This window comes from Ictidomys tridecemlineatus, chromosome 11, assembly GCF_052094955.1.
Source record: "Ictidomys tridecemlineatus isolate mIctTri1 chromosome 11, mIctTri1.hap1, whole genome shotgun sequence".
Classification (NCBI taxonomy): Eukaryota; Metazoa; Chordata; class Mammalia; order Rodentia; family Sciuridae; genus Ictidomys; species Ictidomys tridecemlineatus.
Genome location: NC_135487.1, coordinates 78,166,443 through 78,193,360, shown reverse-complemented (window position 1 = coordinate 78,193,360; position 26,918 = coordinate 78,166,443). Strand labels below are relative to the sequence as shown.

The window sequence follows — 26,918 nt, the reverse complement described above, 5'->3', positions numbered from 1 at the left end:
CTTAGGTGCTTTTCTGATTCCCGGACTATGCCTGTATTAGTTTGCTCAGAATATCATAACAAAAATAAACTGGATGGATTAAACAGAAATATATTGTCTCACAGTTCTGGAAGCAGAAATCCAAGATCAAGTATCAACAGGGCCTTTAAAGGTGTTAGGGAAAGATCTATTCCAGGTCTCTGCTGGCTTCTTGCAATTCCTTAGCTTTGATAGCCTAACTCTTCACTTCACATGACTTTCCCCCTAAATACATGTCTAGGTCTAAATTCCCCCCTTTTATAAGGACATCAGTTACAGTATATTAACTCCAATATTAACTTAGCTAATCAAGTCTCCATTAACCCTATTTCCAAATAAAGTCAATTCAATGTATGAATTCTGGAGGGGGCATGATTCAACTCATAATGATGCCAAATCCCAAATTCTTTTCTGTATATTGTGTAGTATGCTTTATTTTGGTTATCTATCTAATTCAATTTTATTTGTCTTTTCATCCATCTGATATGTCATTATATACTAACATATAAAATAATGTTATATAGATTTCCACATATAATAATAACCTTTTCCAGTGATGTGTGGAACATTCTGGATTTGGCATATAATCATTCTAATTTTCATTATCTACACTCTTAGGAAATACACTAATATTCACAGTGTTATACTAGCTCTATGTTAAAACAAATCATAACAGCTAATAGAATGAGCAAAGTCAAAGATGGACTGCTGCTGTTTACAATTACAACACACTTGAATTTCATCCCATAGAATCATGCAACAATGGTTGACCCATTGTTATGAACTACAAGCCAACTACATTATTTTCACATCACAGGAAGATGTTTCCTGAGATGCAGAATTTTCAGTAGTATATGATAAAAATCAGCATAGCCTTGGGCAGGCCATTCCCAACTGTTTAATTATAAATTCATTTTAATATGTAATAGAAAACACATCTGCTGCAAGGAGACAAAGGGATGAGAAAAGGGCAAATGTATGACCTCTCTAACTCATCTAGCATTAAACAAGCACTTTAGAAATAGGAAACAAATTATCATTCACATTTTAAGTTCATGCATATTTTGTGTGCTTTTATAATAAAACAAACTTTGGTGACTTTTTCACAGGTTAGGTGAGTTTGTTCAGAAGAACTGGTTGTCATATTTGGTTAAGAAGAGGCTGGAAGAATAAATAACTGAGTTCAATTGTAGAAAATCCAACTAAAATAGACAAGCTGAAATGTTCTGCTATTCTCTCTCACAGTTAAATTCTGCAGTGAATTAAGGCAAGGGAGAACTTTGAATAGTATGCAATAGTACTCAAGAAAAATTGCAAGGAAAATGTTATTTTAGTGAAATTCTTATTTGAATCAAATTTTAAAATCTTGAAATATTTTATTAGTATAACTTTTTATAAGGTACTCATAAATATAATAGATATACACTTTTCTTTCTTAAAGATAAATTCTCTCATTCATATCATTGTCCTTTTCCCCAGAGTTAAAAACTGCTCTTTCTTCCAGTCTATTTTTCCTATTTGTTTTAAGTCTATGGCATTCTATGTAAATATGTACAACATTAGAGAATATAAAAGGCCAGATTTCTGCAAAATATTATGAGCTAATATGTTCCTAATGTCGGCCAAAATCTTTGCTAAATGACTGTCCTTCACAGCTTTTCCAAAATGAGATCCATTACTAAAATTTATTCTTGTGGTATCTGAAATATTTTAAAACCCCCAAAATTAGAGAAAACACTGAAAGTAGTCATAGCTTTCAGTCTTAAATTTTGAAAAATAATTCTGAAAATTTCTCTCTAGTTAATGAAGTTTGCAAATGCAAAAACATATTCATGAAACACATTAGGGCTAAAGCATTATTTTAGAACTTAACAGATTACTTCTTTCAACTCCCTTCATGTTGGTATAGAATTAAAATTAACAATGAACCAAGAACCAAATTAGTATGTGATAAAGATTTAATTTATGATATTCTTTAAATATTAAAAGTTACTAAGAAAACCAGTAAATGTGCATGCTGTTTGCATCTAAACATCTTTGGTCAAAGTGATAATTCTCCACACCTTAAGGAAACTTTTTTTTTTTTTAATTTGTAAAAACTTGGCAAAACATCCTAGCCCTTCCCCCCTAATTTCTCTCTTTCTAAACACAGCTCCAGAATATATCACAGGAAGAGTTGACACCTTTCCCCAGTGTGTTTCCTCATGTTTGCTGACCTAGGAAGTCATCCCTACCTTTTTGTGCCAATCTAAATACACATATTTCTGAAGGCTGATTTTAAGTCCTACATATCTCATAATCTTTCTTAGAAAATACAAAAGGGCATAATACATTGTGACAAATTTATGTGCAATTTATACAGGCTGTAAGAATATATATCAAATACTGTCAGTAGTTATCTATGGAGAATCAGGCCTAAAATTGTTTTACCTCCTAAGCCTCAAATTTCTGTAAACTCAGAAGTTTTTTTAATTCAAACTTCTGTATATGGAGGGAAAAATTAATACAATGGTCTTTGTAGTTCCTTAAGTTACTAGAGTATTAATGATTTATCACTGGGTGACATTTTGTTTTAATATTTTAATAGTTTCTTATCTCCTTAAGTGAAACTGCAGGTTCCATGATACATTTCCATATCTCCTGCCCTCTGCCCTAGTTCAAAAATCACCCAGTTTTACCATTCCCATTAGTTCTAGTTACAACATCTGAATTAATCCTGAATAAGTCTATCCCTCTTCCACTTAATAATCCTTTCATAATCAACAATTCAGAGCTATCATGTATTCTTCCTGTCTTTTCCAGACAAGACATCTCTAAGTCCTTCAATTATTTGTTATAAAAAAAAGGGTACCTGATGTTACCTCCCTTTTGCAGTTAACTATCTGCTTTCCCTAGTGGCTCTCCTCTAAATGTATGCAAGATTACAGACACCAAATAATGAGGATACAGGGTGTGATCTGACGAGGAAAACTATAACATGTCCCAATTAGATACTATACCTCTCCTATTGGGGTCTTATAATTGAAGTGGCTTGGGTTTTTTTGCTTTTGCTTTAAGTTGTGATGTACTATTGGTACAATTGAAATGTGATCATTTATCACTTCTATGTCATTATTCCATTCATCTTACTTATAGATTATTAAACCTAAATACACAAAATTTATCACTATTAAGTTCCATCTATTTGTTTCAGCCTATTATCTTAGTAGTAAGCTTTTTAAAAAGTATAGCACATTGTCCAACATCTCCTTCCTAAGTTTGTTCCAGTCATTTGATAAGCTTTTCCTTTAACTTTTTTATTGTGGTAAAATATACATAAATTATCCTCTTGACAACTTTTAAGTGTATGATTCAGTGGCCTTAAATGCACTCATTGCACAACCATCAGCACTACATATCTCCAGAATGTTTTCAAATTCCCAAATTGCAACTCTGTACCCATTAAACAGTAATTTCCCCATTATTCTTTCTGTTCAGTCCTTGGTAACTTGGCATTCTATTTTTTGTCTCTAAAAATTTGATTATTCTAGGTACACATATACAAAGAATATGATGAGCTTGCTTTTTGAGAAAATCTAACAAAACACTAAAGTGGACATGGCAGTCTTCTCTGCTGACAACTATTTTATCATCACATCCAAAGTCAATCCACCAACTGCTCTCTTTCCTGGGATTAAAAGGAAAATAGAATTCTAAAGTCAAGTGAGCTTAGAGAAAGAAAAGGAGACAACTCTGTCAAGGTAATTCCACTATACAAAGCCAAGGCAATACTTTGCCCACAGAAGAATGTGGAAAAGTAACAAAAGGACAAGAAAGGTGGGTAATGCCTGACTTGAGTTCTTAAACCAAAACTGAGGAAGGCCTTACAGGAGCTGTGCAATGCTTACAAGTTATTAGGATGATCACATCAGGTGTTCTATATCAAATAGTAAATGCTGAAGTAAATTCCAAAAGAAAACACGCACATATGTATGTGTGTGAATATAAACAAATACATGTAGTTTTTGAAACTGATCACTTAACATTAATGATATGACTAATATCTGAATTAAGAGTTATAAATTAGGGCTAGGGATATAGCTGAGTTAGTAGAGTGCTTGCCTCACATGTACAAGGCCCTGGGTTCAATCCCTAGCACCACAATAAATAAATAAATAAATAAATAAAAGAGTTTTATTACTATTACTATCTAAATATCTGTGCATCTGTGCAGATTTCTGTGAGATACAGAAATACTAATAAAATAATTAATTTCCCAGATATATATCAGCCTGTCATTCTATCCTTCATCATTAGTATCCTGACCCAGGGGTGAAAGCTAAATATCAGGGGAAAAAAACTAAGATTTTTTCTCTCTCTACATAAGCAGAGAAAGATTTCTTTTTTTTTTTTTTTTTTTTTTTTTTTTTAAGAGAGAGTGAGAGAGAGGGGGACAGAGAGAGAGAGAGAGAATTTTAACATTTATTTATTTTTTCTTAGTTCTTGGCAGACACAACATCTTTGTTGGTATGTGGTGCTGCTGAGGATCGAACCCGGGCCGCACGCATGCTAGGCGAGCGCGCTATCGCTTGAGCCACATCCCCAGCCCCCGAGAAAGATTTCTTAAACTCTAAGGTACTCTGCAAGAGAATTTTAAAACTCCAATAAATATAGCAGAGGGAGATACAAAAATAGTGATTAAGATATTATATAACCAATATGTAGTTATTATTTTAGTTAATAAACAAGATACCATTATCACAAGAATGATCCCTGAACGTAGCTAGAGATGGTCTTTTTATATCAACACTTGTGCATTTAGATTAATGTTTACCCTTGAGTTCCTATTTCCAATCTTGTCTACTGGGTAGGCTAAAATAAATCTTGGCACTCACCATTACAAAGAAGTATGCATACAACGCTGTGCAATGGTGAATTATATAACATTTGTCACCAATCACTTTCCAATACAAAATGAGAATCAACAGATCTGTAAGAAGAAAAATAAATAAGACATTACACAGAAAGAAAGCTGCATTGTTTTTCAAGTGTATCTAGTTCTTTCTCCTGACAACTCATCACTGTCTACTCTGAGAAAACACTTTGTTCACCCCTCTTACCCACTTTCTCACTATGTGTCTGCTCTATATATCTGAAGGGCCAAGCTGTGGGTATCTTTGCACCCTCAGAATTTAGGCACTGGCTTATAGCCTGTAAATTTTCTGAAAGTATAAATGACTAACTTATGTTAAAACAAATGAAAACACTATCAAATAAAAAGTAAATTTAAAAGTTGAATTACTGATTTGTCACAAAAATAATGCAAACAGATAAGATGATGATAGAAAAGATAGCTCATTTACAACACATGTTCAACAAAAATTTTTTAAATTAACAACAGTTATAAATAAATACTGACTTACAATAGTAAAATAATCAAAAACTATGACTATTAAAAAGATATGCAGGGGGCTGGGGTTGTGGCTCAGTGGCAGAGTGCTCGCCTAGCACATGTGAGGCCCTGGGTTCAATCCTCAGCACTATATAAAAATAAATAATTAAAACAAAGATATTGTGTCCATGTACAACTAAAAAAAAAATTAAAAAGAAAAAGATATGCAAAGAAAGAAGTCAAGGCATCAATTTTTCTTTAAAAGGGTCTGACTAAATGCCATGATTCAGGAAATAGTTTATAAAAAAAAAACTGCAGAAAATGTTAACACAACTATTTTCTTTACCAAATGGCTAAACATGAAATGTAGAAAGGGAAACAAATGGTTATCATCTCTCCAGGGGAGAATTCAGATTTCGTGGAATCAGAATTTATGGACAACAAGGACGGTGTGTAAAAATAAAAATCATTAACAAACTAGATATGAACATTTTGAAAAAGAAAGCAAATTACAAAATTTAAAGAGAAGTCAAATACCATATTGTGCAAATCTAGAAAAGTAAAATAAATTATTGTTAATTAGCTGCCTGATACCCTTCCCTAAATACATTTATTTTCCCTACATATTCTGTATACTCTCTGGTCACCAACTTCTATGATAATTATTTTGTAACATGTTCTATTGAGAGAATAAAGCAAACTTTTTTCAACTTGGTTTAGAAAAGTTTATTTCAGTGCATAACTCTTGTAAGATTTTTTGGATTGTTATGTTATTTGGAAAACTTTAATCAAATTTCTTGCATATAGTATTTCCTGAGGAGTGACTATTCTCAGACTTAACACTCATTAACTAGTAAATGTGGCATATAATAAATTTTGTGTTAACCTAATCAATAACACCATTTTGTGTCAATTAAGCTATAAATATAGTTTTTGAGTTCACTGATTCACTTTTTAAATTGGGTTATCAAATAATTCAACAGTCTATTCATTATTTATCTTCAAAATGTATCTCTTCCTCTTAATGAATTAATTGTTTTGATACCATATATTTTTGTTATGATTCACTTCTTGATGGCATACAATTTTTGAGTTCATTACTTTATCATTTTCTTTCATATCCCATTATTTTTATTTGTATTTTCTTTCAGTTATTTAATATTTTAAAATTTAAAAATGGGGTTTCTATATAAATGTACAAATAATGGTTCTATTATATCTTTTTTAATTAAGATGATTCAAATGTCTTAATTGTTAATGTATTTATTTCAAAACATCCTTTCAAATTGCAGTTATTTAATGACATATTTTCAACTTACTTCCCTTGGCCTCACTGTAAAAAAGGTCACTCCAATCCCATCCAACATTAGAGAAAATATAACAGCAAAGAATGTAGAGTAGAAAGAGTCTGTGACCTTAATTGATTATGGCTAAATAGATTATTTCTGCAAATTATACCAAAACAATGTAAACCATAACTATTGGAATATATATTTCAAGGACCTAACAGTGAAAGACCTTGAGGCTTAAACTTCATTAGCTTCACAGTAATTACAATGGAGAAACTCTTCAGGAAAAGGAGAGACCACTTAAAAAAAAAAAAAAATCTTAAATGCCCTGACCTTGGTGGTTTGAGGCCCCATTCTATAACCTGGAACTTCAGTGAGAATCAGAAAGGCAAGAAAAAAATGTTTCACATTCTTCTGTCATCATGGGTATTATTTTCCTCTGGACAGATTCTGAAAGCTACTTTTCAGATAAACCAAAAGCATAGACTATGTATTCTTTGCATAATTCCATGAGTAGTATAAAAAGAAATAAACAATGAATTAAATATCACATACCAGAAATGAGGTAGCCTGAAGCAGTAGCAATATTCATAGTCGCCAGTGATGATTGACCCCTGTAAATATTTTTTTTTAAAAAAGGTTCTTTTTTAAGCATATGGATTATAGATGAGTTACTTAATGTTTTAAAATTTAAATAGAAATTACTTCTCTTTATTGAGATTTAAATATAATGAAAATGATTTCTTTAGATTCTTGAATGGTAAGCTGTCACTTTCAATATAAATCATAAAACATAGTGGAACCGTGATGTGGCCTATGGTACTGTTACTAGCAGACATATATTTTCCCCAGGATAGCCTGGACCCTCAACCCCTAACGAAATTTAATAGCCTTCCTATACAAGATGAATTGTTTTAATCAAGAGGTTTTCTGTTGCCTGTACTTTCAATGAAATTTACTCTAGGCCCGGGCAAATCTCTAAAATCTCCTTGTAGATCAATCATCAACTCTTGGAATGAAAACTAGGCTGAAATTCTCTAACTCACTTAAAACCAACCCATACTGATATTAGAACCCAACCCAATATTAAAATCAGGCCTCCTGATCACCTCTAAGATCACCCTATCCATTTGAGAACTATTCCCAGAACCTCTAAATCTAGGAGCACTGTACAGGGCTTGTTTTAAATTTGGAAAATATCACCCATACCATCAATGGCATTCACAATGAACTAGAAGGATAACTATAAACTTATAAGGTCACGGTTGACCTAAATGAGCAGTGTCTCTGCATCACTTCCAGATCCTATTTCAAACTTGGAAATGCCCCAAGTGTTGTGTTAACTAAAATACTTTTGCTATACAAGTTTGTGTGAAATTACACATACACACACACAAACACACACACATATGCAGATGTTAAAATTTTACTGAAGATTTATAAATATGTTCTCATATAATTTGCTCTCAAATGGTATTCCAGATGATGTTTTTTTTTTCTTTATTCTAAGTTAGAAATTCAAATGCCTTACGATATCATCTAACTCAACTCTGCTTTTGAGGCCATGTAGTACTTTCATCATAATTTTCCTGAGTATTTTCCTGATCTGCCTATTATCACACTACCAGAAAATGGTTAGAACAGGACAGTTTAACTCTGCTGTTTCCACCCCTACACATATCAAGATCATATATTTTTGCCCCAGCCAGACATCTGATTTGTAATGTAAATTACTAGTAAAATTAATACAAAATAAAACTGATTGCAACTAAACTACAAATTAAAAGAGTTAGCAGAAGTTATGTTTTGTTAATAAATTTTGATCTGTAAACATGACCCAGGAATATCAGATGTGGAATAAATCATGTAATATATGAAAAAAATGTACCAAAAATATCAATTTTTTCTTGTGAGGTTAAAATTTAATAAGGCAAATTTTGACTAATGAATCAAATCTTTGTTAGAAAATTTACTTCTCAAAAGAACTGGTTCTGCTAACAATAATGTTAGTAAAATTAAAATGAAAAAAATTTTTAAAAAGCTAAAAATTGTTTAGGTGGATGATACAAACCTCTGATCAAGGAAATAAATTTGTTAAATTGATTCACTTTGAAAAATACTTCCTAATGAAAATTTATCAACTGGTATATCCTAATAGGAATTATTTCATATGGGCAGGGGGATCCTTAAACAATGGTGGTCAAAGTATCTCATTAAATTGCCCTACATCTCACAAGCCCATAACTACCACATATACCAGTGCAGTGCTTCCACAAAACATACCTCCTTTCTCTCAAGCTAAGCTGAACTAAGCCTTCTTGTGTAATGCTGCAGAATACAGTGTGCAAAATCTCTGCCACTAGAATAACATTTAAATTTTTCAAAAAGAACCATTTATAAATGACCCTATTATTGCTAGTTATTAGTGCTTCTCATGTGGTACTAAATTCCTCTCACATGGCCTTCTCTAATTCTCATTCACCTCATTGATATTAAACAATGGGTCAAACATAAATTTGAAGACAAAATCTTAAGTAGATATTATCCTACCTATCTGACTACAGCTGACTATCCTGTCTCAATGACTCGGTTTTACTCCAAAAAGTGGTTATCACAACTTAGTTTTACTCATTAACACAGTATAAGTATTTATGCTATCATCTTATTCTCCTGGTTTGGGACAACAACTGCAATACTAAAGCAAAATGGCCCTCAGGATTTGCATTCCAAGCTAAAATCATTTTAATGCACCTTGTTGAAGTAAGTCTGAATATAAGCATTTTAATAAAGCATAAACCATCAATATTTTCTGTTTTAAAGTAAGTGGCATTCTTATTAATAATTCATATCCAAACATAAATCAAATTCACTAGTTTGAAAAGAAACAGCTTACCAAAGTGGATCTGCTATGATAGCCTCATCAAAGAAGAAAATGTACAGGCCCAAAATCCCAACCAGCAAAGAATGGCATGTAGATACTACCCTGAAATGAAACAAAATACATATGAAGATTTTAGATTCCTTGCAATAAATTTTAACTCATCCTGGAAAGACCAACATTCTGAAAAAGTTATATCTTGATGCATTAAAATATAGAAGGTGGAGAGTATAATACAAAATTGCCATTTAGATATGAATAACAAGAAGAATGTCAAATCCACAATTTTGTACTAGAAAACTGGTGATTCATTTCTTAGTTAAAAGTTCTGAAGCAGGAGTACATGAGGATCAGTTTTACGCAGACTGAGAGCAGCTGGTAAGGCCTCTATTCTGTGTCCTCTGAGTTCCATCCCAGACAGCATCACTGCAGGAGGAGTCTCCTGCTACAATCAGTTGGGAATGACTTCCAAATCCATTTGCCTTAATCAATTCCATATTCTTAAACCAATTTTAATAGGTCATGACATGAAGATTATCTTGGAGATTTTAGTTTTAAATGTAGATTCACATGCATTATTGCATTTGATTCCTATAACAAATCTGTGAAAAACATGGGCAGCTATTATTAGTTCCTCTTTTTCATTATTATGAAAGCACTTCCAAAGAAAAAAACTGAGGGCCATAAATTTATACAGAAAATCTGTTTTACATGAAACACTCAAGTGAAAGCAAAATCTTTACAAGATCCAGGTCAAGTTTTCTTTTATAGAAAGTTTAAATGAAAAACATGTTTTTATGAATATATCTGGCAAATAATTTAGTAACTCAAACAGTACTTGAGCTTTATGATATGCTACTTAAGAACCATACAGGATACTGTGTAATTATCTGCACAATGAAATTTTTTTTATCTAACAATTTCAGATTTCTCAAATTTTATTTAGAAGTTTACAAGTAATGAAGTATTTCTTTTCATAAGAAAGGATGAACAGGTTTCTAGAGTATGATCCCCAAATCTTCTAAAATGAGCTATATAAATGAACAATATTGAGAGTTTGATATTAGAAAATTTCATCATAACTTGAAAAATCAATATACTCAATCTATAGATCTTAAATAGATATACCATCTTAAACCAAATCATATTTTAAATGCATAAAGATTTTCACTAATTTAGTTATTGACCAAGAATCCTTTGAAATACCCAAAAGATCATCTTGAAGTGAATAATTAAGCCAATTTATCTGGTTTAAAAGCTTGGAATTTTCATGCCAAGCACACCTGTATTCCATTTGAGCACAGCAGGATGAAAATGTAAAATCCTTGCTATCAAGTTAAACACTCCATCTAAATAATCACAGACAGCTCTCTGTGCTATTAGAAAATTATATAGAAGGAAAAAACCTCTCACCAACTAGTTTTAGTGTTTAGTAACTGAGGCAGAAAGTTTCCTTTTTGAAAAAAATCCTTTTTATTTGTGACACTCAGGTTTCAAATGCCCTTCTCTACTGAGATGTATATGGTGAATGGAAAGCATTATATCCTTTAGCTGATGGGAAGGGCTCTGGTGAAGAGTATTCATCACAGCAAAATCAAATGCTACTTGGTCTGGTCAGATGGCTCCCACTGTACTGAACAGGAAAAGCAATCATCTTGCACTCACACACCACTTTGCATTTTAAAGTCTATACTTTCAGAAATTTCTGTTAGTAAAAATTTCATATTTTATTTTTTTAAAAATCAGATTCCTGGCAAAAATGTACATATTTCTTAGCATCTAAAAAATAAACACCAAAATAAAATATTTTTTTTCAAAGAGTTAAAAAGAAGTATTTGGGCTTATAAGTGGCACTTTACAGAAACAATCAATGACCATTTCGGAACAGCAATTTAAAGTTACTAACTTAATCACAAGTAGTGTGAATATTGCCAGTAGACACTATATAGTTCTAATAAGCAAAAGAGTTAAATTTGGGAGAAAGAGATTTTAAAATGAGTAATATTTTAACATAATCAGACTTCCTTATGCTATAAGTAAGCAATTGAATATAAATAACTCAAAAAATTTTAATTGTAAGATGGAAAATATACTCATAAGTAGGTTTGTTTCCAGAAAAAAACATAATTAAAGTAAAATTTCACCTATAATTAAACTATTATCAGGTGTTCATTTCCCAGTATTTTCTTTGTCCTTTTACTAGTAAATACCTTAGGCCACTTATTGTTCAAAGATTCTTTCCTGATTACTAGAAAGAATGCTGTGTGCTATATTGATCTGTATGTTTTAAGACTGGAAGCTGAATCTTAACACACATATATCTGTACTTTACAAAAAAAGAAAGAAAGGCCTATTTTTTCCTTATTTGCACTCTTTAGTCCCATGTAAAGCTGGAGTAGGAAACAGAGGTTTGAGAGACAGAAAGTGGAGGAAACACCTTTTAAACAGCTAAATGAATCTTGTATTATCCTAGATGCCTTTTTCAAATAGAAACTCACTTTCCCAAATGGTAATTTTCTGCATCATAGAAGGATAGTGATGAGACTGAATAATACAAAATTTTTTTCAATTTCATCATTTCATTTTCATCTTTGCTTCTATCTCTTCGTACCCTCATTTCTTTGGCTTGCAGCTACCCAATAATCAAATGTCTTTACCTACCCTAACCACAGTGAAAAGAAATGAAAATAGTTTAAAATACAATCAAAGAATGTATGTCTCCACAGCCCTGTCTTTCCCACCATTCCAATTATCTTCAAATGTTAAAATAATCATATCTCTAGTACACCACATGTGAATAATATTTTTGAGCTAGTATTAACACAAACTAATCACATCTCTTTTTTAAAAAAATATCTTAAGAAAAATTTGGGGGTTGGGGGACTAGGAGGGTAAAAAGAACAGCAGTACATATGAACCAGACATATTAGTGTACACAAGAAAACACTAGATTTTTATTCACAGTCTGAGTTATAGAAGTGAATGACTGCAAAACAAATAGGCTAGGAGACAGACAAGGGATTTCAGGTGAAATAAGACAATTCTTAGACATGGGTAGAAGTTCTTCACTTCTAAAAGGAAATTTCAGTAAAGAATATGATAGTAATTTTAGAAATGCTAAATCCAGTTTATAGTCGTGTTAACTTCAACTAAATACTAATAATTAAAAAAAAAAAAAACAACTTACAATGGCTGAGGCAACATCTGAGCACATGAATGCTCTAAAGCCAAGAGAGCAGTAGCAGTCATTTTGCATCTGAACCCTTGTGAGATTAATGGGTTGCACACAAAGAATTTGCAACCAATTTAAGAAAACTTCAGTAGATTTCTTCAATCATAAACTAATTCTTGTTCCATTGATTTTGTTATTGTTAAAAAACTAAAATGCAGTTACACTTTAGAATTACATAATAAAATAATAAGTTCTGACAGTCTCCAAATTATAATAGAAGGTCTATTTAAAAGACACAGATGGGCAGATCATACACTATGTTCTCTGGTTGTATACTTTAACTGCCCTGGGTCTGGATAAGCTGGCCAATACTGTATAAGCTACTCACAATTCCAGCAAATGTTTTCTCCTTTTCTCCTTGCCAAAAAATATGTTTGTTATTACAAAGAGTTCAGAGAAGAATGCAAAATCGTGAACTTCCAGTTGCTGGAGTCTACCTAATCTTCCTACACTTACTTCCCTGGAAAGTGCAATACATTATTCCTAACATTTTTCAATATAAGAATTTTTAAATTTTTCTTGTGTGAGATCAATCTATTTGTCTTTTCTTTTATTTCTAAGGTCAAACTAAAAAATAGACCATGAATTTTTGTTAGATTCTAAATGAAAGCCTTTTAAAAACTATTTTAAATAATTTGCTTTAGAAAATCAGTTTTCTTTTAAGTCAAGTATGTTTTCATATGCTTTACCTTGAGTTCCATTCAATCTTCTTTTCAAAGCTGAGATTATTAAAACCTGGAGAAACTTTTGCTGAAAACCAAGAACTTACAAAGTGGAAAAGAAGCTGAAAGATGAGAAAGCTGGTACAAAGTGTGCTGCTGACCAGTATGGTGTTGGTATCCATATTTCTTCAACCTGTGAAGAAAAATGATGGTTATAAATTGCTATTTCATGACAAGATTAATTTTTTTAATTTTAAAAAAATGTGTACTTCTATTGTTATTGATATTTTTAAATTTAGCACAAGTGTAAGAATATAAACTATAAGAATTTTAATTTTTAATGATACCAGGGATTGAACTCAGGAAATGGATGCTAGGCAAATATAATTACATAATAAGATATTCTTAATTTCTTCTCAGTATTTTTTGTATTGCCTTTTTACTACTATATAGGAATTCTGGTTATTTTGGTATAAATAATTAAGATATTCACCCTTTTATTTATTTTATTTCATAAAAATAAGAATAAGGCATTCTCTTACTTACAATGCTATCTGTTCACTTGATTCAGTAGTAAACAATTATTATATAAAAATAGAGTTGAATGACCTTATAATGTATTTCTTTTTACTTAATTTTTAGGGAAAATATGGCATTTCTGGAAACAATTGCTATATTTTAAAACATATCTGTTTTAGTTGATAATTTAACTGTTGTAACTCACGTATTTTCTTTTGGTCACAGGAAAATAATAGTTAACCAAAAATGTAGTCCAATTTTAAAAAACTGCATTTGACTCATATCTGTACATTGGCTTAACTCACGCTGATGTTACCCATGATAATGTAGTCTTATTCTATGATTTATTAAATGAATTAATTAAATTAAAATTAAAAATTTTAAACCTTTTGTATGTTTCTTCACCTTTACCATCTATTTGTCATATAGCTTACATTTATATTAAAATTTTTTTTAAAAAACTCTTAATTTAAAAATCTCAATATTCAAAATTATCTAAGTCTAGAATTTAACAGTCAGAGGGAATTTCAAATACTATTACAAAATATTCTTTTAATTATATTATTAATTATATTTAGGACAAATCACCTGATTTTTCTGTGACTGAATTCTCATCTTTCAGTTGGGAAAGTTAGATAATTTCTAAGAAACAATTAAGCCAAAAAGCATAGAACATTGTTTGCAATAACAAAACAAAAATTACATAATGAAAACATATGTATAGTGAGACATTTAAAACAAAATTAAATTCTTAAGAATGATAGTCTTTAAAAAGTAGTCTTTAAAAAGAACCATACCACTGTTACTATTTAAATTAATATTCAACTTTTTTCCTTAGAACAAAAAGCCTCCATGGACTTTTAATTTTTTTTTTAATAAAAGAGCTTCAGGTTTTAAGGACAGAGCAGAAAGAAAAGGAATATGCATATGTATACACACACACAAAATATGTTTTTTTATCTTATTGAACTGAACCTTATTTGGCTCTTAAAAATCTGTGGAACATTCAGATCAAAAAAAGACACTATAGCATTTGCTCATATCCAGCAAATATAGCATTTCTATGGCTCCATCTTTGATAGAGCTGATCCTAAAATGAAAAGGAAATGAATCAATACACATGTCCAGCTGCCTAATGTGAAGAAATAAAGTCACCTACTGGAGCCAATTCACTAGAGAAAAACCAAGTCATTGACAGCACTAGCAATAACCCCACTTCATTCTCTTCCAACCAGGATATCACACTAAGAAACAGTCTCCCACAGGGCCCCTTCCAACAGAATTCATATGTCTGTAATGAATTCTTTCCTTTTTTTTTTTTTTTTTGATGTGTGTGCTTGGTAGAACTATTGATATTGCAATTCTTCTCTGTGAAACTCCATTAACTTTATTGCTCATTTACTTTTTTTTAGTTTTGTTCAACATGTGTTTATTTGGCATTAAAAAATTAATTTGTGGCCTTTTTAGTCTAGGTTTAGTATTAACCAAATAACACATAGAAATTTGTACATAAATTAAACACCATTATAATTTTCTTAGTAAGCTATAAAGGGGAAAAATTTTTTCTAAGATTAAAGTAAAGAGGGATCTGGAGGTCAGATGGACAGTTAATTGAAGAAAACAGAATCAGCAATCAGAAGGGAGTGAGAGTCAAACTTAAATGTGAGGATGGTTTGTCCTGAAGGCTTCTGATGTTCCTTGCTGGCTCTGGAGCTGGGGATGGGCATGGGTTGCTCATGTGATGCTCAGTGAATTTCATTAGAGTTCAAGATATACAATGAGTATTTCATGAATCTTTGTTAAAAAATGTCATAAAACATATGTCATCCACATTATCCAGTTTGTGATTTGTTCTTTTAACTAATATATTAAAAAGCATTCAGATAGCCAGGCGCCAAGGTGCACACCTGTAATTCCAGCAGCTTGGGAGGCTAAGGCAAGAGGATTGTGAATTCAGACCAGCCTCAGTAAAAGTGAGGAGCTAAGCAACTTCGTGAGATTCTGTCTCCAAATAAAATACAAAATAGGGATGGGGATGTGGCTCAGTGGTCGAATGCTCCTGAGTTCTATCCCTAGTACCAAAAAAAAACAAAAAAAGCATTTAAATAATTCATCATTAAAAAACTTACCATTCCCCTCCCCCAAATTATAGTTTTTTATTAAATCTGTTATATTGGATGAATATTTTATATTTTTAACAGACTTATTTTCAGTTAAGTCTTTGAGATGTATGCTGAGTCTTCTTTGCAAAAAAATCTTCCATTTAAAACTAAATATTAAGCTCAATATATTCAAGCTATGGCTTCTATTAAAGGCTCAACAGACAGAAGCTAATTAAATTGTTCTACTCCCAGCTCTGCTTCTTAATAAGCAGTTGCTTGCCTAATCAGTCATGCCAAATCAAGGACTAATCTAGAGATTTTTAGAAATTTCCCCAGAAAATCAACGTTTCTGGTAGGAAGCAGTTGTTCCTATTTATTTGTTTTAAGTTTCTGAATCAGGCAAGACCATGTTTAAAATGGATAAAACCAAATGATGCTCATTACTAACATAAATAAAGGGCCTTTGAGAGTTTGGTGATTATCAAGCATAGGAATACACATTAGGAGAAGCATTAGGCCTAGTTCATTTACCTCTACATGTGGCTAGCAGCTGGCAGAAAGCTGGGAAACTAGCTGTCCTAGAGAAAAGCAGCTGAAACAGATATGGGAAATATTTCTGGGTCAACGTACAAGAGTATCTAGACATGAACTCTATAATACAATTATCCCATCTGAATTCAAAGGACACCAGTAGAACTCTTCTAGAGACCTGCTGAATACAATGATTTTGTACTTTTCCCCCAAGACAGTATACACTTTAACTGAGGCTGATTTCTTGGTAAAAAAGGACATGAAAAAGGTCTGGGGTACACCTCACCACCATCATCTATGAAAGCCCTCTTAAGCCTACACTAGACACAAAGATAAGGGCCCGAGGCAGCATAGCCAGGCCTGATTCAGTCCTCACTTCAGTCAAGGGCCCATCCAACATCTGACACTTGTCCACCATGTGCCAGGCATTGTGCTGGCGTTCTAAACACTAAATGGGAGTCATGATTATAAGCCTGGAAGGAAGCAAAAAAAAAACAATCCTTACCACATAAAGTGGTAAATGTTGATTGTGTCCTACAGGGACACTCCCTGCTCTCTAGGAAATAAATAACCAGCAGAGATGACACATAAAGAGTGAGGCGATATCCAATACTATTTAAGGTGAAACAAGACTTGGTTCTGCTGAGTGAGTTTAAAACACACTCTCCCTCCAGCAACCACAACTGTTACTCTCACTTTTCTCTGTTCGTTAATCCTTTGTAAGTACAGTGATTCCCTAGCCAATGTATCAGAGTTGCCAATGCCATTTCCACATGCACACACAACTCCACCCCTCACATTCTGATACAGCTCCCAGGAAAGACCCCTGCTACAGTGTTCAGCAATAAAACCCTTAAAGAGAGGGGAAAGATCAGTGTGTTCATCTTTAAAGCCGGCAGGGAAGAGGAAAGCTGGGATAATGCCGCATTCAGGCTTAGCATTCCCTTGCCTAATGAGCTCCTTTTCCTACTTCCCTGCAGTAAAAGGGAAAAGTCCAAATATATATTCACTGCTCTCAAATCTCCAGTTCTCCCTCTTTTATAAAAGATAAGGTTTCTTTCCATTTCACACACACAAAAAAAAATAAAGGCTATTGGGCATGAACTCCCTCAACTTGTTAATGTTTACCACTTCTGACCACCTGAATCTCTTCTCTGTACACTACAGTCTCTACCTGGCTTCCCCATGCTCTGAACACTGCTTATGTTATGTGTAACCGTAGCTGCCATTCCCCACCACACCAGAGCTGGCCAGTTAGCTTGCCTCTGTATGCTGCATGTGGGCATCCTGCAGGCTCCACAGGCTCTATCTGGCCCAAGATGAACTTAACCAAAATCAGCCCTTTCTCCATGGCTCCATAGTTCAGTGAACTGCAAGGCCTTCACTTTTCCCCACCTGCTGACCTAGAACAGCTCAGTCACTGCTAATGCCTTCTCAGCCCTTACCTCACAAACAAATGACAAGTTCTAGTGGACTACCTAATGAAGGATAATCTGATTCTAGCAAAGTGATAGCTTTGAACACTACAAAGAAATGTAGCTGGATAACAAGTTAGGTAAATCCAGAGCTGGCTGAAAAACTAGAAACTGTATATAGATCAATGATCTGAAACAGACTTGGAAAGTAACTCCTGGGAGTTTGTAAGTTTTTCCCAGTAAACTTTTTTTTTACAAATATTTGTTAACTATTTAATTATGGGAATAAACTTTTAAAGGCAACAAACACAGGAACTTAGCATAATAGCAACACACACACACACACACACACACACACACACACACACATAGACACACACACAACTTTAACTTATAAATAACACAAACCAAGGAGAGACAATAGGATAATGAAGATACCAAACACACAAAAAAAACAAGGCTTGTTTATATATCAGGACAAAGTATACCTTTCAATCAATGTAAGTATCAGTCCAATTTAATTTAGAATTAATCACATACTAAAATAGCTTTACAAAAGTATAAATAAGACAGTGTTTTTTAGATGAAGATTTAAGGTACTGAGTAATGTTAGGATGGGAGCATGTCTGAGAACTTTAGAGCAATCTTCCAACAAATCAAAAATTTTTCATGAAGAAAAATGCAAAAAGGAACTTTGGTTTCCTCAAAATACCACAAGTGGGCAAAAATGGTAGTAAGGGAAGAGTTCAGTTTAATTTAAAGATGATCCACCTAACAATTTAGTAGTATCCGAGTATTCATCACAGAAGTGGTAAAGGACAGACAGGAGGTGGTCAGCTGACAGTGGGCATTAGTCCATCTTCCAGAGTGCTTTCAGAATGAGAATCTGGATCTAGGATTGAACTTAATTTGGGGATCTAAAAAGGCAGCTCTGTATTAAAGACTACATTGACTTCTCAAAATTCTATCACTTATATTTTTAAAAAACTCAAAATTTTCACATGTAAGGAAATGTTAAATGCATACAACATTGCCAAAAGTATGCAGGCTCACAGTCTTGAGTTGCAGTCTCAGTTCCACCATTTGTTAGCTGCACTTAACTTGCCTTAAATGAACCTCAGTTTCCTCAAGTTGGAGATGGCAATAGCACTGACAAGGCTGTTGTGGGGAATAAACAATGTAATGTCCCTTGAGCACTAAGAATAGTATGGTTTGCACTCAGTAAATTTCTGCTTCCATCATCATCTCTATCAATATGCAGGACAAGCAGTTTCTGGGCCTGTCATGACTCCAGCCAAGGAAAACAAGATCACTTGTCCCTGGGCTCCTAACTCATCCCTATTTTCACAAGAAAAAACCTTAAATGTAGGCAGTTCCTGCTAAAGAAATCCATCCTCTACTACTTGGGTATATTTGCCCTGCTCCAAAATTTCTTTCCAGCCACCTTCCCAGACTATCATCCCCTGTATCTCCCAAATCCTTTCACTGGGTTCCCTGGAACTATTAATCCATATCCAGAAAACAGTGCTATATCCCTGACCTCTCCTCTGAGCACTCTGACACCTCTCTTCTCTTTGAAGAGAGATGTCATTGTGGCTGCCTAGACTCCCACACTCCACAGTCAGGTAGTGGCCTGAGTATCCTCTTTGATCTTTATGGTAAGCAAAGCCCCTTCCAGCCTTACTTCCCATTCCCCACCCTCTTAAACACCCACTTCCCTTTTGGTCTTGCCATTCAGTCCCCCAGCCCTCTTCCTCTCCTCATTTGTGTCATATTCTAACCTTCCAAACGTTTCCTCTCATGTACATATTGAACCCAGTTCACTGATGTCCTCTAGCGCCACCATCATCCTGAGTCATTTCTCGTCTGTGCAGATAGACCAGTATCACCTTGACAACTCAGTCCTTTTTATCTTCACCTGGACTAGCACCTCTTCCACCCATAACCATCATCCCTCATCCATCACTCTTCTGTCTCCAAAGTAACATTTGTTCAAGAGTTTCCTTTATTGGCTTAGCTTCCTTTCCTTTGAACCTGTTCATAGTTCAACATTCGCAAATTCACTAACCCCTCAGCTTTTCCCCAATGCATTAGCCCTTTCCTTTTTTTTTTAAACTTCTCTCTTTAATCAATTAGTTCTTAAAGCCCATCATTTCTGTAATACTCTAAGACCCTACATTCCCCTTCCCTTGCCAAGAGCTGGCAAAACCCAAATCCCTCAATATGCCTAACTATTTACTCAATAACAAGCCCTGAACAATCAGAGCCCTGTTGGAGAAAGTCAGATGTAGAAGGGATTGAAGTTGGTGAATATGAAATTATAGAGGGATCAAACAGCCCTCAACACTGTCCTGCACTCCAACTACAGAGCTTTGGCCAAGCAGTCCTCATATTTCATAGTAAAATTTCCAAATCTTCCTTATTCTTTTTGAAACTCCAAATATCCTTCCCCTTTCTTAGCCATATAACCCTAACCCTACTTCACACACACAAAAAAAAATACATATACACACATATATGAAGCCAATGTATGAAAACTTCAATATCCCACTTCCAACTCTACAAACCATGTGCATCTGCACCCATCTGCCTTCCTGTCTGAGGCCAGCCTCCCCAATATCTGCATTTTAGATTCACCCTTACCGGCTTTCTTGCGAATCTTTTGCTGTCTATTCTCCTCCTAAACTGGCTCTATTAGCTTTTAAGCAGGCTCAAGTCACCAGAAGAAAAAAAAAATTAATAGCAGTCTTTTTCAATCCTATCTCTTTTCCCACAGCTCGCTCGCGCTCGCTCTTTCTCTCTCTCTCTCTCTCTCTGTCTCTCTCTCTCATTCTTGCTCTCGCTATCCTGACTCCTTTACAAAGTTCTGGGAAGATTTGGCCATACTCTGTGATATTTCATCTCACTCTTCAACCCACTCCACTCTCATCCCCTAATAACTCCCTTTCTGTACTTTCCTACTCAGCCACAACATTAAATCTGCCATCAAGTCCTATGGATTTTACTTCTTAAATAATTTTCAAAAAGATCCATTTTTCTCAAGTTACTACATCACTTTTCTGGATTACCTCCAAACTGGCCTCCTTAGTGTGAAGAAGAGTGGAGGACTTCAGGGAAATCTTATTTTTTTTCCCCAAAAGCTGTCTCCAATCATGTCACTTCCTTCTTACTCTCAACTTAAAATCTTCATTGGTTTCCAACACTCTCATGGGGACCCCACCTTCTCCATCTGGCACTTCCCAAACTTGCTACACTACAGACAATGTAGCCTTCTTCTGTTTCTTAACAATGCTGTGTTCCCTCCTTCCACAAGGTCTTTGCCACTGTATTCCTCCACTCCTATCCCTGCCTCTCCACTCCCAAGTTAACTCCCATGCTCTTCTGCCCTCAGGTCAATCCTCACTTTCTCAGGAAGGCTTCTACAAACTCTGTCAACAGGTCAATTTCCCCATTATCTGTCTCACAGCACTGCTCCTCTTCTTTGCAGCTGGAACTTGAACAATGTCTCCTTCTCTTAGGGGAATGTGTGTCCCATGAGAGTGGAAAACATGGCCATGTTTCCCTCATCATTGTATCCCCATACCAAACACAGTGACTGCCACACAGAAGGTTCTCCACAAATGTCTGTTAAATATTGACAGATATTCATATTCTTACATGTGCTTTCTATTCTGTCAGTACCTCATCAATTACAGGTCCTTCACTTTAGCAGTATAATCAGAATTATCAACCCTACTACTAACAGCATAAAAGTATATTGTTCAAAGATTTATATTATTCAAAGTATATTATTCAAAGATTTTCACCTCCAAAGCCCTCCAAAAGAAAATCTAATGTTATAAACAACTATTGAATATGATATTTGCCCATTTCTTTTTTTTTTTTAAAGAGAGAGTGAGAGAGGAGAGAGAGAGAGAGAGAATTTTTAATATTTATTTTTTAGTTCTCGGCGGACACAACATCTTTGTTGGTATGTGGTGCTGAGGATCGAACCCGGGTCGCACGCATGCCAGGCGAGCGCGCTACCGCTTGAGCCACATCCCCAGCCCCAATATTTGCCCATTTCAAACTCCCTATAACACATGATACATATTCAAGTTTCATGTGTGTGTATCTATAATAATCTGCCGTTTTTTTCAAATACTTATCAACTATAGAAATACTTATGGCATTATTTACCACTGTCAGTAGCCATAACATTCTAGCATTTAAAAGTTTCTGCCTACAAACAAGATTTTTATATGAACACATAACTCAAAACATCAGCCATTTACCAAGCCACCTATCACAACAACCACCCTATCACCTATACCCCTCACCTATTCTGGTTTTTGTTTAAATTTTCACATAGGTAGTACATTGCAAAGCTCTCTAAATGCTAGTGACAATAACTGATCAGAAGTATTAAAATTCCTTAGTAAATAATAACTATCACAATACTCACTTTTAACTTTTCATTCTTGAGAAAATTGATAAGCATCTAAGCAAGTGTATAACTTCTCAATTAACTGCAGTGACAGCTTTGTTGTTTTTTCATTATGCATTGACAGTTATGTGAAAAAAAAAAGGAGCATTATGTGCATAAAACATTCCCCACTTTTCTTTTCTGGGGACCAAGTTCAAGAACATTAGCATTAGTGTGAAAATCTATAGAAAGCAAGCTACATAAAGCCATCTACCCAACTTCTACAAATCCTATATTCATGGTACTACTTTGTAAACATTTGCTTGTGTGTGTGCATGGACACATGTGTTCACCTGCACTGCGGAACAGTCCCAGGGCCTCACACACGTTTCACAAGTGCTCTACTTCTGAGCTATACTCCCAGTTCCCCAGTCCCGAAGGTATTGATTTTTTAACTAAAGCAAATGGGAAGAAAATGAAGACAACCAGGTAAAGCCAAGGAGCCCAGGGAGGGGCTTAAGAGATAGGTTAACCCCTACCCCCTTGCTGTGTCACAATCTTTTGGTAAGGACTCTGGGCTCTTTAGAAAATCTGTATCAAGGAAACTACACCCACCTCCCCATAACTCTAAGTTACACTCCCTTTCTGAAATACATGATCTTCCTTAAGGTTTGACAAGGAAATGCTCAAAACTACAGAACTAATAACTCTCTATGGTTCCTCCCTTCCAAATACAACACTAAACTTTGAATAAGGATATCCTTTATATTTTTATTCTCTATTTCCTTGTCCTTCAACCTTTTGTCCTACAATAACATGTAACAGAACTCAAGCTAAAGAGAAACTGTTCAATCCTTTCTGCTACAAAGTCTGGCTATTGACACTTCCCTGAAACAACATATTTGGATTAGAAGTTGTTTTGATGATAACAAAGAATAAAATATTTAAGGTAAAATATTTATACATGTCTATCTGGTTTTTGTTATCACATAATTCTATGAAATAATTACAAGTACAGGATGTTAGAATAGAAAAGGGCCTAAACCCTGTCTCCTAAACTGTGTTCTATGAGTCACCACCCCCAACAAGAGAGTACCCTTATACAAAAGTAAGAGTGGCCCCACCTTGCTCCCTTAGCTCAGAGAACATTTGAGTTACTTCCTATCTCTGCTACAAATCTCTTTTAAGATCTCCTTTTATCTGTAACAATCCTATTCTTTACATCTTAGATTAAATGCCTTCTAGGATTCTTCCTCCAATCCCTCTAATTCAATGTTTTTCAAATTTCCATATCTGAGACTTCTACCACACACACACACTTTCTCTGTCTTGTCTCCTTATTTGTACCAATCAAGGAGATTCTGTAGTCTTCCCTTTCACAGTTTGTTTTGAGCTGGGATGAGAGGGTGAGGTTCCTTGATACAGATTTTTCTCAAAGAGCCCAGCATCCTTACCAAAAGATTTTGACACAGCAAGAGAGTGGGGGTTAACCCATCTCCTTAGCCCCTCCCCGGGAATCCCTGCTCCCTCAAGAAATAACTTTTCCCCCTGATTACCCATAATACCTGATCAGTTTTCCCTTCTATTAGAGATATTTTTTAACTGGGATTATAGCAAAACTTTTGTTCTCATTTTCCTACATTAAATTTAAACTTTGTATATGTTCTAGCTTTTAACTTAAAGAAAAACAATCTAGTATAATTAATGTATTTTGTGTCAGTTTTTTATCTTTGTCATATTTAAACTTTGGTTTTGCACTTAATTTCTTGATGTGGAGTTTGTTTGCAATAATGCCTACCAAGCAGTGTGGCTACAGGAAGCCAGCAAAGGGGAAACGCCTCCCCAGTTCACCCTACTGCTCCTCTGCTTCTCAGCTCCTAGCTCTCAAGAATTCTATCCTTAGGAAATTCAGGAGTTTATTTTCTAGGCCCTGAAGGCTCAGAGTATAGATGGCATGTGTGATTTATGCAATAAATGTTGCTTCCTCTCATCTCACTCGACTTAAAACTTTCATAAAGAAGGCTTTGTCTTTTAAACCCCCAAGAACCAATTACAATCACTGGATTTTGGATAAACAAGAGCCTCTTAGGCCAGGAGACTTCAGTAATTGGAAGGTCACTAATACAGTAGCTGGCACAAATAAAAAGGAAGGGTTTTGACGCTGATACAATTTTGAGGACTTTTTTTTTTTTTTTTTTTTACAAAAAACTAACATTTCAAATGCAACACTAGATTCAGGCCTTAGAAGGAATTTGTGCTGTAAGGGGCCTGACCCTAAAGGAGGGACCAGGTGGCACTGAATCACCTGAGGGGTCTCTCAGGAAGAAGTAAGAAAGTCTGCAGCCAACCATTTCTTACAGGCTTCTAAAGTACTTATTTCCATATCAGTGCTCTTCCCTTCCTGGAGGGATCACAGAAGGAGCCTCTTGGCTTAGAGTACCCCTTGGCTTTCTGCCAACCAACACTGTAAAATCAAGGAAAATCTGGACAAAGTACGATTTTTCCCAAGTATATTTTGCCTTTTTTTTTTTTTTAAAAGGATCATTGGGACATCTACCAAAGTATCTAGGAAGTCAGAACCTAAGGATACAGGAAGGTTTTTCTCACCTCCAATCAACAATCTGATTACCCACTTAGAACATCCTTAGCAAAATGGCAAAGATAGGGCTTTGCCTCCTACTTTCTGTTTTCCCTCTCTTTATACATGCTTCCCCCAGGAAATATTAGTTTCCAAAGGGTTAGAGGGGTTAGAAGAACAATTTAGCAAATTTCTGCCACTTGTTGGGTTCTCAAGATGAATTCCATTCAGCTAGAGAGACCTGGAATGAATACTTATCAGTAGCTCTGGAAAGGAAGACTGTGACTGATCTCCACGTTCTCTACAACAGGGATAAGAATGCCTACCCTGCAAGATGAGTGTGTGGCTTAACTGAGATAATGCCTTTGGTGCACCTACATGTCTGGCATATGTAGCCACTATGGTAAATCATTTAATAGCCATCAATTTCTTTGCAAAGTGACACTGCCACTTCACCTCTATGAATCTGGGCTGGTCTAGCCAATCTGCTGACAAACACAGCAGAAAAGAGGACATGAGAACCCAGGTGGGCCTTATGAGACCTTTCATTGTCTGTCTTTTTCTGTTCTGGAATGTTTCCCTCCATAGTGATCCAAGAAAACCAGTCTAGTCTATTGGAGGAAGAGAGGCCATGAGGAGGAGACTGAGGCTGCCAGGCTGACAGGCAACACAATACCAGCCAGGCTAGCAAGCCATTTTGGACCTGCCAGCCCTGCTGGACCTGCAGCTGAATGCATGCACTTGGTGAGCCTGTAGTCAGAAGAGTAACTGCATAGTCAACCCCCAAATGATAAGAAAGTGTTGTTTTAAGCCCCCAGCGTTTGGGGTGGTTATTTGGCAATAGATGGAAACACCACTCAATATTAAGAACAGTGCTCCATACTACCAGTTCTTTCCTAACCAAGAAATGTCACACCAATTTCTCTGGTGCACCAAATTATAGAAGAATATGACATTTCACATCTGAAGCAATAAATTAATTTCCCTCTTTTATTTTCCCTTTACCCAAGGACCCTGCAGCTTATCTACACCTTTGATCTGACTGGGTGTCCAAGGACTTCATAAATTCTCTAGGTGGTTTTCTATTGTTTTAGTGAAGGGCCACTTAAAACTTTACCCAAAGCACTTTGAGAATGTATTCTCTTCTAACTGCTTCCTATAAGACTGTCATCACCAGATCCTGGTTCCAACTATACTATTGCCCAATAAGTATAATATTTACCAACTCAATTCAGTATCTGGTGAATACTGTCCGGCAGTAAAAAAATCTAATCAGAATGACGTGGATTCTTTGAAACACTTCAAGGCTAGTGAGATGAGTAATGCAAATCAGATGTGGTTTTATCCTTTCACAGACTTCAGGCAGCCTTAAGTTTTACACGTTTAAATACAACCCTCACGTTTAAATTCAAGCATGGTCAAAAAGCATAAAAAGACTAAGGTTTACCCACAGACTTAGTAATGAAGAACTGTTCTGGAACAATGCTCCTGAGACAAGAATTTGGTGAATGTAGCATGAAGCCCAGAGCCAAGTGCCTTTGAGAAGTGAACTTTTCCCAGCTTCACAAAAGGGTGACACTCTCAGACTCCACAACCTATCAACAATTTCAACCTTGAAGATGCTCTCGAGACTTCTTAGAGTGGCGACTCTGAGTCTTTCTAACCATTGTAATAATTCTAATATATTAAGACCATCTAGAGCAACCTCGTTTCTAGCTTCATAAATTTTAGCCAATATCTTTGGGCAAATCAGTTGTGTATTCTGTGCTACATTGTGGAAAAACTGCCAGAGAACAGTATCACATTTCTGTTTATATGGCTCATGTGTCCCTTTAGGTCCTCTAAAACCTAATTCTGGGTTAAAGCCATGAACTTACACCTCATCCTACTGACCTTTCACTGAGCTGCACCGAGGCAT

At 34.8% G+C, this 26,918-nt stretch overlaps 1 protein-coding gene across 12 annotated transcripts in view; it reads right to left on the bottom strand.

Annotated features, from left to right (window-relative positions):
• The window catches only part of Tlcd4 (TLC domain containing 4), a 49,121-nt gene that overhangs the window by 15,456 nt on the left and 6,747 nt on the right, over positions 1-26,918 (bottom strand). For 4 of the 12 annotated variants that reach the window (XM_078026789.1, XM_021727999.3, XM_078026781.1 and 1 more), the window contains exons 2-5: positions 13,478-13,643; positions 9,572-9,661; positions 7,234-7,292; positions 4,893-4,987 (exon numbers count right to left, since the gene is read on the bottom strand). In XM_078026789.1, the coding sequence (XP_077882915.1) occupies positions 4,893-4,987; positions 7,234-7,292; positions 9,572-9,661; positions 13,478-13,632 (399 nt within the window). In that variant the 5' untranslated portion in view covers positions 13,633-13,643. Of the gene's footprint in view, positions 1-4,892; positions 4,988-7,233; positions 7,293-9,571; positions 9,662-13,477; positions 13,644-15,876; positions 16,042-16,602; positions 16,664-26,918 lie in introns of all 12 variants that reach the window. The other 8 variants (XM_078026785.1, XM_078026782.1, XM_078026784.1 and 5 more) reach the window with 3 other exon arrangements.